Source organism: Brachionichthys hirsutus, chromosome 20, assembly GCF_040956055.1.
Source record: "Brachionichthys hirsutus isolate HB-005 chromosome 20, CSIRO-AGI_Bhir_v1, whole genome shotgun sequence".
Taxonomy (NCBI): domain Eukaryota; kingdom Metazoa; phylum Chordata; class Actinopteri; order Lophiiformes; family Brachionichthyidae; genus Brachionichthys; species Brachionichthys hirsutus.
Window position 1 is genome coordinate 8761729 of NC_090916.1, and position 12500 is coordinate 8774228.

At 52.2% G+C, this 12500-nt stretch overlaps 1 protein-coding gene across 1 annotated transcript in view; it reads left to right on the top strand.

Moving 5' to 3' along the window:
• The first annotated feature begins 11982 nt into the window (after nucleotides 1–11982).
• gphnb (gephyrin b) overlaps nucleotides 11983–12500 on the top strand; it is a 19546-nt gene continuing 19028 nt past the window's right edge. Inside the window, exons 1-2 of the mRNA XM_068754107.1 lie at nucleotides 11983–12001; nucleotides 12263–12341. Coding sequence (XP_068610208.1) covers nucleotides 11983–12001; nucleotides 12263–12341 — 98 coding nt within the window. The remainder of the gene's footprint in view (nucleotides 12002–12262; nucleotides 12342–12500) is intronic.

A 12500-nucleotide genomic window follows, 5' to 3' on the forward strand; every position in this document is an offset into this window, starting at 1 on the left:
ACACACGGGAGAATCCTGACCGCCCTCCAAAGGCGGCGCTGATGACGGCGCGTCTCTCAATGTGTTGGATGCGATGATATTAGATCTGGTCGTCACCGGCCTTTACCCCCCCCCCCCCCCCCCCCCCCCCGTATCTGTGCGTGCGTGCGTGCGTGCGTGTGTGGAGCTTATTGCTTCGTCATGTTTCTGATCGTCAAACGTCACGCGTGGCAGATCCACGACGGTTCTTCCCATGATCGGAAAGTCACATTTTTTTGAGGAGGTGGGAGTCGGCGTCCCCCCCCCCCCCTTCTCTCTCTCTCTCTCTCTCTCTGTCCATCCTGTGTGAGCCTCGGTCGATCAATATTTCATGAAAGCCGTGATCTCGGTCTTCCTTCCTCTGGAAAACCCGGCGCGGAGCCGGAGGAAGGCGTGCGGGAGTCACTCTGCAGAGCCTCGCTTGAGATATTCCAGGGAAACCCCCCACCAAAAAACACCACAACCACCCCGCTGTCTCCATCTCCACCACTCCTCCTCCTCCTCCTCCTCCTCCTCCTCTCCTGGAGGGAGAGCGCTGTCCGTGGTGCTGAAATCCGGCGTCACTCACAAGTCAGTGCGGTCCCGACCCATCCACGGTAAACGCTGCTTCAGACACACACCGGGACGCGGAGGAGGATCAATCAGCCTCGGCCCGTATTCCGCTGCCGTAACGCGGACCAGGACTTCAGACGACATCCGGAAGAAAGTAGTCCCGAACTGCTGAGTGTTTGTTTTGTTGCTATTTTAAGGCTAACATTTATTTTACCTTAGGTCAGAGTTCACCCTTATTGTGTGTGTGTGTGTGTGTGTGCGTGCGTGCGTGTTTTTGCCTGACCCTTGGCACAGTAGGAATCTCATCACGGCAGGATTATGCGTGGCAACAAAGACGGTGGAGCCATTTTTTTTAAAGCGGTGATGTCGTCCCTTCCATCTGCCACCACGGAAAAGCACCGCTCCAAATAGTCCCGGCTCGTCCTCTCAGGGGCATCCGTCCACATCCGTCCGCATCCATCCACATCCGTCCACATCCGTCCGCATCCATCCACATCCGTCCACATCCGTCCACATCCGTCCACATCCGTCCACATCCGTCCGCATCCGTCCACATCCGTCCGCACTGCTCGTCGGTCGTGTCGCGGGGTCGGTGTGAGCGGAATGCTAAAAGGTTTTTGGATCCGTTGCTCAATCTCCTTTCCTGCTGGGGTCAAAGGTCAGCAGTCCACTCCTGCCTTCAGCCACCTGGGAGGCGATCAGACCTCGGCTCACCCTCCTCCCATCACTTAGCCCCTCCCTGTTGGGGATTCCGCTCGCACGGGCCTGGAAGCTGAGGCCGGCTTGTCCGTTGTGTGACATCATGTAGCCGCTTAGCCGTGTGTTCGGAACGGAGGCGGGGTCTGTTTGCGGGGAGGGAAAGGGGAGGGAACTTCCCGGACTTGCCGAAGACGTCACGCTGAACACCTGACCTTTGTGAGGAGGGGATGGAAGCTTCTCCCGCGGCGCCCGGCCCGTCGTGATGTGTGTTCGTGTCTTTATTTTTCAACCTGTGTCGGTGTTTCATCCTGGCAAGTTTTAATTATCTCGGGCCTCTCTCTCTCTCTCTCTCTCTCTCTCTCTCTCTCTCTCTCTCTCCCTGGGCCCGCCTCCTCAGGGTCTGCAGGCGCCCCAGCGAAATCTGCATTTCTTCTGTATTTGTCTCAGCCCAGCTAATTGTCCGGTGCATCTGGCAGGATGTGCCTTGTCTTTGTGCGCTGCTATGGAGCTCCAGGTGAAAATAATAGAACCCCCCCCCCCCCCCCCCATTCCCAAATATAGCTGTATGTTTACTTCCTATGATGTCATGAAGGGAGAGAGAGAGAGAGAGAGAGAGAGAGCTGTGCAGGAATCACTTCGTTTGGCCACACTGTCTCCGGCAGCTCTCCACGCATGCGCCGCCACAGACGCTCTTCATTGATGCCGGTTGCTGGTTTGAATCCGGTCCTTCCTCAAACAGACGTCGACACGCGCACTCAGAGCCGAGCTTCCAATCAGGAAGCCCCCCTATGCGACAGACGGCACACGCGTTTCGCACGCTCCTCTTTCTTCTTCGTCTTTTTTTGCCTCTCTCTCTCTCTCTCTCGCTCTCTCTCTCTCGCTCTCTCTCGGTTGTAGCAGCCGAGAGAGGCGCATGGATGCGTGGGCGGCGCTCTAAACTTACACGTCTATCAGATAGGCATGAATCAACGGCAGGCAGGCTTCCCAAAACAACCACATTTGGATGCTTTTTCTCACTCCTTCGCTTTGGCAGAGCTAATTCCGTGGCTTCCTGCAGGATGGCTGGAAGCCGTTTCTTCATCACGTGTGGTGTGAATGTTGTCGGCCTGTTAAGTAAATGAGGGATTGTCCTAGAGAGTGAGTGGGGGGGGACTATTTTAGCATCATTTTTAGCATGTCTATGCTAGTTTGGTGCCCCTGCACGCGGGCAGGGATGACTACTGCTAATCTTCGGTGTGTTTTAAGGTTGGGGAACATCTATTCTTTCTCTATCTCTATCATCCATCTCTGTCCATCTACTGTATATCTCGCTATCGCTATCTCTATATAGGCACAACTCTTTAAAGCATTCTGGGATCCTTTGCTTTTTAACATAGAACAGACGTTAATTTAACAGTGTTCCAAACAGAACGCGGAATAAAGGATCAAAAAGGAGCCTTTGGTGAAACAACATTTTAAATAACGAGAGCAAGTTTGTGGCAAGTTTCCTATGTTTCAAGATCTTAAAAATTCAAATTTATTCCACATCGGCCTTGATTTTGTAAATCCCAAGACCATAAAGGCAAAATGCCCGAATGTTAGCGAAGAAGCGGGAGGGATGTTCTGTGTGCTGCTATTTACATTAGGAATATATTTAAGCTTCGCGTTTGCTTGTCAGGCGAGGATTTAGCTTTGGCTCGGGTGGGGACACGGCTGCGGACAGACCTCAGCCCATGTGACCGGGATAGACAAAGCACGGAATGAGAATGAGAATTAAATCTTCACTGCAAAGGAATTACTTTCAACATCGAGCTGAGGGGAGTGTGTTGAGGGTGGGGGGGGGAGACTCTCCGGTTTCATGGCACAATAATCCCGCTTTACTGTGAATAGTCGCTAATTGGGAAAGGCAAGACTTTTTAGCTGAGTCTTCTCCGTCGGGGCTGCCTGGAAAACTATTCCCAGCCTGGATGCGTAGGTTTAGGAGAGTCGGTTGGCGCTCAGTCCCTCCTGGCCCAAAAGTAGTCTTAGAGTCTGCTGTTCTTTTGAGGTTATTATCACAGAAAATGAAGAAGACGAGTGGGCTCGATATTTTTGCCGGTGTTTTTCAGCGTCAGGTGTTCTGAAAGAAGAAACGGCATCGGACATGTGGAGCTTGAAGCTGTTATTGTCTATTTTTATATTGGTGATAAACAGGAAAGACTATTTTTGAGATAAGAAGGAGCGATTACGCCTTCTGGCAAGTGGTTGAAGTGCAGCGAGGGGCCGGAACGTCCAACCCCCGGATTGCTCGAGAAATATGCGCCTCAAACTTACCTGATGGATTCGGATTTTGTTGGAGGGGAATGACGGGATAGGCAGATTTAGGAATGTCCTTTATATGTCAGGCATGCTGTATTGTCCCCGCTGTCTAATTATCTAATTTAAGAAAACTCCCATGAGATATCGCTCCATACGTTTTATCCGCATGGGGATGGAGGAATTGATTTTGTCCGTTGTAAGTTTCAAACAGCATTTTACTTATATGACAAAAGACGCTTCCTTATTTTTTTTTCCTTTTCCGATTCATTTTTTTCATGGAGACAGCGATCGGGTCCGCCCCTTCTCCTCCTTCGGGGTCCCTCCCTCGTGATAACCTGTGCGAGGAGAGAAGCCGCTGAGTGATGGCGATAGAGATGGCGATCAAAGATACAGCGGTGGGTTTGAACTGATGAGTCACTCCCGTAATCTGCTGCCACTGGATGGCGTGTCCTGGCTCGGGGTGTTAATTACGGCTGCAGGAATATCGGGAGTGAAGGATGCAGGAAGGACGGGATGGAAGGATCTAAACGCACCAATCAGCTCGAGTTTGGTTTTCAAAAACACCTTTTCATGGCTCTCCTAAACACAAACCTGCTCTGACAGGGATCAGGATCTGCGAGGCGAGGAGGGGGACCGCAAAGACCCCTCCTCGGATCCTCCATGTAGTGTTGCAGCTAATAAATCTGACTCCCTCCAAGAAGAGACGGGGGGGAAACTTCATTTATGTCGGCGTCACTCAGCTTTTCAGCATTTCGACATTTCTTGTTGTTGTTGTTTGCCAAACAGAGGAAGGGAGTCGGGCGTAGTTTGAGGAGCGTCGAGGTGGAAAGCGAGAGACAGACAAAACAGAGCAAGTCAAAGTGAAGCGATGCAAAGTAAATCATCGGCTCCGAGGTTGGTTCTTTTCTCCCTGCAAAGATCTTTGCATGATTGCGTGAAGTATCCACTTTAAACGTGTAAATAACGTGTAAATAACTCGCATTGGACAAGCTGGAGGTGGAGAAGCATCACAAGGCGTCGCGTAACGGGCGTGGTCTTCTGTAGGGAATAAAAACAAACGTTGGTGGAAACCCAAATCCAACCTTCGCATTCCCGCAAACGTCCATTGGCGCGCCTCCTCTCGCCCCGACTCCCGTCGCTCCTTCCTGAGGCGGGGATTTGATGCTGAGATGTCTTTTTTTCCCTGCATGGGAACCTCCTTTATGCCTGAGTCGGAGATACATTTCTATTTTTGCTGGATGCCGGGGAAAGTGTCGACATTCCTTTTGATGAATCTTAATTTAAAAAGCCCCCCCCCCCCTGCCCCCCCTTTGCAGTGTGTGCTGTTGCCATGGAGCTGGATCTGCAGCCGCATTCGTAATTGACAGTAATATCAGTCGTCGGCTTGCGCAGCTCACACATCTCGGTTTACACGAATCAATTCCATATCGCTGCTAATTGAAATCGAGTTTACAAGACTGTGGAGCTCGAGATAAATAAATAACCAACAAACAACTTGCTGTCTCTTTCCCACCTGTCGCACTTTCTCACGCATCTCCTCTTCCTGGCTCCTCCCTCTTTCTCGGTCACTTTTGTTTTTTTTACCTTTGCTGTCTGTCCGTGTTTCACTCGATCCATCTTCCCCGGCAGAGGGAGGGAGGGAGGGAGCGCCACGTAGCTGTAGCATGTAGCTGTGAATAATGGAGGAGGGCAGCTTCTCCCTAACGAGGAGTGTTTGATGGCCGACCTCAGGCCCAGTGTGGTCAAGGTGTTATCCCATTCCTCTCCTCCATTATTCACCACCGTGCCGTTTCCCCTCCGACCACGAAACCCTCTCAGATCAGGAACCAGATGTTAATGGACGCCCGCCCACGCGTCAGGCAGATCGTGAGCAGAGAGCCGGTTTGATTGACGCGGCTGGGCTTAGCTCGGCGGCTTTTCTTTCGGCCTTTTTGCATCATTTATGTCCCTGCAGCAGGCATGACAGGTGGTTTTTCATTCCCGGCACATGACGGCGTACATTTCCGAGCCGTGACTTTCTCACTCAATTTCCTCCTTTCTGCTCCATCGCCCCGCCTGCTCTATTGTATTCCATCTTCTCCTGTTGGGGCAGCAGATTTATGGAGAGGAATAAAGTCTCAGCGCTCGTTGACCCACTTGGGAATGACACCTGAATGCACAGAGAGCCCAGGCGTCTGGGTCCCCCCCCCCCCCCCTCCGGCACTTGAACGCAACGTGGGCGTGATGATCAGAAAAGTCGGATAATGAATCAGGAATATTTTTGATGAGTGTTGATTAGTTTGGGCTGCTCTCTCTCTCTCTCTCTGGAAGTGGCATCGAATCTGCGGATGAGAAGGTGCTTCCGTGGGATGCATTTGGATTTTAATTTAAACTAATCATGTTGGATTGACACCAGAGAGATGATATGGAAATAAAGGGATGGCGTGATTGGTGGCTTAACCCCCGGGGCCAACGAGCCGCTCCAAAAGGATTAATAATCATGCAAATAATCAGCAGATTATGAGAAGCATTTGTGATCGCCAGGAGGAGACTTTGTAAAACGATAATAATCAAATATCTCAGTCAGACTAATTCCTGAAGCCTTCTGAACGCTCCGGCTCCTCCGGGGGCTTCCCTCGCCGTTGTCCCCGCGCTGACATGGACATATGTGTGTGTGTGTGTGTCTCAGCGGAATTACTGATGAGACGTGTGAAAAATGGCAAATGGAGCAGTCCATTAGGAAACCCCCCCCCCCCTCGCCTCTGGGCTTCAGCGAGAGGCTGGAGGGGGGGGTACGTCACGGTGCCGGTGCCGGTGCCGGTGCCGGTGCCGATGTGGCGGAGGGCCCGGCTGGATTCTGTTGAGTTTCAATCCGTCAAACCTGAACCGAGAATCCACCACCGAGGAAGAAGCTGATGAGGAGAGCAAGAACGCTGCTCCTCATCAGCCTCCAACTGAGTGTGTGCGTGTGTGTGTGTGTGTGTGTGCGTGTCCTGACAGTGGGAAGCTGCACTGTAATTGCTGACACTGTCCAGAGGATTGAATGTAATGAAGGTAGCTGGTTACAGGCTGCTTCATTAGTACAGCCAGGCCCGGGGCACTCCCTGTGTGTGTGTGTGTGTGCGTGTGTGCGTGTGTGTGTGTGCATGCAGAACTCTACATCCTGGGAAATAAGGGGAGTGGAATGATCCACGCAGACACACATGTGATGCCGCCCACCCACCTGCATCTTAACAAGCACATTAGCGGAACCTGGGTCACGTGGAACATGTTGAGCGGAACCTGGGCCACGTGGAACATGTTGAGGGGAACCTGGGTCACGTGGAACATGTTGAGTGGAACCTGGGTCACGTGGAACATGTTGAGCGGAACCTGGGCCACGTGGAACATGTTGAGGGGAACCTGGGTCACGTGGAACATGTTGAGCGGAACCTGGGTCACGTGGAACATGTTGAGCGGAACCTGGGTCACGTGGAACATGTTGAGCGGAACCTGGGTCACGTGGAACATGTTGAGTGGAACCTGGGTCACGTGGAACATGTTGAGGGGAACCTGGGTCACGTGGAACATGTTGAGGGGAACCTGGGTCACGTGGAACATGTTGAGTGGAACCTGGGTCACGTGGAACATGTTGAGGGGAACCTGGGTCACGTGGAACATGTTGAGACCAGTCCGTACGTCTGAGGTTGGAAGAGCCATTTCATTGGATCCTGAAGCCCCGCCTCACGCTGTGTTTTCATGGTTGGTAATTTTAGCATCGATTAATTTTCTGCGTGGATCTTTTATTCCAAAGAATCTTAGCAGCGGAATGGGAAGATATTTATTTTACAAATCTTTTCAACTGAGAGGAATGAAACCAAACCGCTGGATTTTACGCAGAAGCTCAACGAGGGATGAATCTCATCGAGCGTAATCCCAATAGTTTGGTAATCGTGGTGTCGCGCGCGTATAGTTCACGTTTTAATAGCCCAGGAAGCCGCTAAGGCCGCTGCACTGGTGTCTCGCGCGCTTTGTCACACGTGAGACGGCAGCGGCGTTTTAATAAGCCCCGAGCCGTTGCTGTCATCGTCATTAGTCATAAAATGTGTTCAATCCGCAGTCCAATAATATCTATAATCCTCGTAATCAATTTGTGACACAGGAGGACTATAAATACACGACCGGAGGCATTCAAGTGCTGCACAAACGACCGCATTTGAGCCCCGATGGAAGGTTATCATCGCCGTAACTGTCCGAGCGGCGAGCAACAACGCAGGATGAAATCCAGCGCTGATGATGTCACACCCTCAGCTGATCGGTCGGGGGGGAGGTGTTCCTGATTCATCAGCTGCTTGACCGCCAGCTAACGACTAGCCTGCTAGCACCTTCACACACGTGTTGCTGAGCTTCAGCAGCAGCAGGAAGTTCCGCCTCCTCTAGGCGGCCATGTTGGATGTACCCTCCTTCCGCGGTTCCGCCCCGCCCTAACCCGAGCCGCAGATTTCACGATGCACCGAAGCGACGGCTGTTCCTCGACCGCCATCTACCCCCCTCCTCTTCCTCCTCTTCCTCCCAACTGCGAAATCACAGAGAAGCAGGGAGGACATTAAGCTTGCTCTACGAAGCACCAATCAATACCTGATCTGATTAGAGCTCAGCACATACGTTTCACTGCAACCCTTAAACGGCGGCAAATAAAGAGCCCCTTCGCTAATGTTAGCCAATAGCGATCCATTTCAGAGTCTGTCCGCTTCCAGATTCCCTCCGTCGTGAGGTAAAGTGAAATGAACGAGCCGAGTGTCGTCCCCCCCCCCCCCCAAACTGGAACATGCAGCAGATCCGTGGTTGCGCTGGTGCAGCCCCCGGGAGCCCCTGCATCAGCATCTTACGAGGACGAAGGAGTAAGGAGGAGGAGGAGGGGAGATGAAGGGGGGGTCCTAACGGGAGGTATCACAAGTGTGGAGCGTTATTGATTGAGCCGATGGAAGCACATTCCTATTGAAATCAATAGAGCTGCTCAGAGCTCGCTAACGGAGCAGCTGTGGCTAGCACGCACCGAGGGAGCCAAGAATACGCCGCTTTATTTATTCCCGTCCACGCCTGATGAGATTTGTTTATTTGTTTTTGTTGTTGTCTTTTATCCATGCTGTCTTTGCTTTGATGTTTCTGCGGCCACTTTATCCACCTGATCGTTGGTTTTCCCGCTCTTCCTGCTGTCGTTTTCCCGCGCGCGCCCATGCGTTCACAAAACACACGTCTGGCTCGTGTGTAAACAGCTGTTGGAAATGCCACAGAGCGCCGGAGGAAAAAAGAAGCTGATACCTCCTCCACCCACAGCCGTACCTGCCCGCACACGCACACGCACACGCACACACACACACACACACACGCACGCACACACACACACACATTGAGCACGCCTGTTTTTATTAGAAACCAGCCTCATCCTACTCGATCCGTGATTAATATTTGCGAGGGGTGTGTTGCATCTCAAGCCCCTCTGAGCCGATGATTGCACTGTGTGTGTGTGTGTGTGTGTGCTGGGGGTGGTGCTGAAGCTGCGGGGGGCCCGGCTCCGGCAGCCTCCCGTGTCTTTTCCATATTTATGGCTGCGTTAATAAAACATCGATACGAGTCCCGGCCTTCTCACTGACGCCACGGCGATTAGGGGAGGTTCAGGTGAGAGTCATGTGGCGGCGGGTTGGGGGGGGGGGTAAGTGATCGGTGGTGATTCCAGGGTGTGATGGTGGAGTAACGAGCCCCCCAGGGTTTATTTATACCAGCGCTGTGGTCGTTTCCGTCCTTCCCTTTCTGTCCTGCCTGTGCTTCATTCATCCCGTCTTCCTCCTCTTCCTCCTCCTCCTCCTCCTTTAATTCGTTCGCTCCTTCCCTGCCCCCTCCCTCTCGTCTTTTGTCGTATTCCCACCGCTGCTATACTCCCCTCTGTTCCCCGGTTAGGCGCCGGCTCATCCTCCCTTAGCTCCACACGGGTCCATTCGTCCACCTCTCCTCCTCTTGCTTCACTCGGCCCGGGCTGGGTGGAGCCTCTCGTCTCCAGGGAGACGGGACGGGAAGGAGGAGAGTTGGTGGAGCCGGGGCCAGGGATGGGGCCCGTCTGTTTGGAGCAGAGCCGTCTCCCCATCTCTGTGTCTTCACCTCTGTGGGGGGGGGGGGGGGGGTATTGTTGTCCTTGGCTTTGCCTGTTTGCCGGTTTTCATCCTGGCTCGAGCAGGTTTTGATTTGAGATGCGGATCATCCCCCCAGTGGACGGGCCGGGCCTCTCTGGGGGGACGATTAGCTGCAGCGTTAGCATTTGACCGATAGCATTCATCCGTGGCGTTCGTCGGCAGGTGGAATGTCACACCCCTTGCATTATGTAACTCCATCCCAATTTAGATCTGACTTCAAGTGAGCAGAAACGAAGCTGCTGGTTGGCTCCTTTCCCCGCGGATATAAATAGCGTTTTCAAATCTTATCTGGAAACAGCGTTGTAGAGGGGCGAGTCTTTGAAACGCAGCCCGCCGATTAGGATCCCGTTGTTCCACGCCCCCCCCCCCCCCTCCATCCTCCCGGCTGCTTACAGGAAGCCTGAGGATATTTGTGTACGTGCGTGAAAACCTGCACATGTGTGTGTGTGTGTGCGTGCGTTCATCTGCATCGCAGTGCGGGAGAGATAGCGGCTAATAAGCTAGCATTTGCGTGGGCGTGGTTTTGAGGGATTGTGAGTAATTGGCGAGTGCGTGTTGCTGCTGGGCGTGTCCCCGGTGATGGATGCTACGCTCACCCCGCTGCTCCTCTCACAATTAACCAGGTTGCTAAGATACAGAGGTGTTATATTAGATTATTGTTGCCGTTATTGCTGTTACTATATTTTACCCAGCGCCGTGAAGCCTTTATTAATTTGGAAATTTGCCCTGCTGTAGAATGGAGATGCTGGCGTTAACGCACCGCTGCTCTTCCTGCCAGGAAGTGGGTTCTATATCCCCCCCCCCCTTGGCAGATGTCGACCCCGCCCCAGAACTCTCTGGAGGCGGGTCCTTACCTTTTAGTCATTAAATCCATTTGATCCCTGGAGCTCATCGACATAGACGGGACGGTGAAGGAGGCGATGATGGGGCTGATTGGTTTGCAGAGGTGTTGTCCCGACAGCACATGGCCTGCTACATAGGGCTTAGCTTGAATGCTAACTCTACCTCTCGACTAAAGCTAGGCTATCGCATTAGCATTCAAGGTGTTCAGAATGGGAGCTTTCAAGCAGATGCTTTTAGCATTATTTAGGGAACAGTGTATGGACAAAAAGAGAAATAAATAAACTTTAATAATCCTTTGAAGCCTGTTTTAGCTGCCCCCCCATCTCACATTCTTTACCCCTACCGCCATTTCTACTCGCTGGCGCATGGGAAAGGGGCGGGTCTATTACCTTCAGTCAGGAGTTCCCGCGTGGAGGAGCGGTGGGCAGCGGCGCCTTTGACAGAGCACGTTGATTGGCTCAGGATGGTTGCTGCCTCTTGTAGGAGAGAGGAACGGCTATTTTTAGATCAAGGGGTAGCTAGAAGAGAGACTGAGCCCTCCTCGGTGTGTGTGTGTGTGTGTGTGCGTGCGCGTGTGTGTGAATGTAAGGAATACTGCAGTGTTGAAGGAAGTCCCCGCTTCACACACGTGCGCACTCAAACACACACGCACACACACACACACACACACACACAATGCAGCAGTGCTCCTCTAAATCCACGCTGTGCATTCCACTCGCTCCCCGCTGCTCTCCTCACGCAACCTTTTTTATCACCGACCCCCCCCCCCCCCATTTGTCTCCCATTTGTCCCCCTCTTTTCTCCCCTCTCTTCTTTTTTGCAGAGTCGGTGTGCAAATGTCAGCACTCGCCTCTTTCTTTGCCGGAAGCCCAGAGCATTGTCGGTTTGCCGCTGGCCCGTCCCTCATTGCCCTTCCTCAGTTCCCTCCTTCTTTTCTCTCTCTTCATAAGATCCCTTCATCTTTTTTTTTTATCCCCTCTTTTCCACCTCAGATCCACATTCTCCTTCCCGGCATCCCTTTCCAGCTCAGTTCCATTTCTTCCTTCACACCCACTTTTTATTTTTTTGCGTCATTCCTGCATCACTCATCCTCTCCCCCCCCCCCCCCCCCCATCCGTCCTCTCGTTTATGGATCATGGCACTTTATTGGAGGAACATCGTGACATTTCCAGACCTATCTACGTCTATTGACTTTTGGGGGGGGTTCATTCCAAGGTTAGGTTTGCATCTCTATGTCTCCCTCATCGTCCTCCCTGTCTCCCTCCATCCATCGCTCTCTCCATCTGTAATCACCGTGGCGACTTGACCTGTCAAGGGGGGGGGGGGGGGGTTGGAGACAGTGAAGGCGTGGCTTCACGGCGACTCGGCGTGACCGAGACTTATGCAGGGTGACGTCACGGCCGTTGCTTTATTTAGATAGTGGCCATATTTAATTTACAAGGAGAAGATGCAGAAGACCTCAAGGGGTACCTTGCAGGGACATGTAGCTTAGCTTAGCGTGCTAATTTACACTGAATGCAGGTGTGTCCAAGAGAGACGTTTTTAAAGGAGGTGAAATAAGGCGTGATAATAAATACAGACTTATTTCCAAAGAAGTACCAAACTGTCGCCGGATGCTGTTCACGATGTTTTCCTCATCCGTTCGGATCGTTTTCATTATTTGGACAATGACAATGGTCGCTAGTCAAATTGTATTCTGATTCAACGTCCCTTTGTGTCTCCCCCAGTGAGCGACAGCTGTTTTCGGAACCTAGCTGAGGACCGCAGCGGCATCAACCTCAAAGATCTCATCCACGATCCCTCCTTGTGAGTATCTTCCTCCCCTTTCCACAAATGCAAGACCCCGAGGATGTGAAAAAACAAAAACTTCAGATCACTTATGCAAATGTGAGTCCTTTAATTAACCCTAAGTGTCCCGGCCTGTGAAGACGAACTGGCTCTCTGCATGTGCGTTCGTGTTTGTGT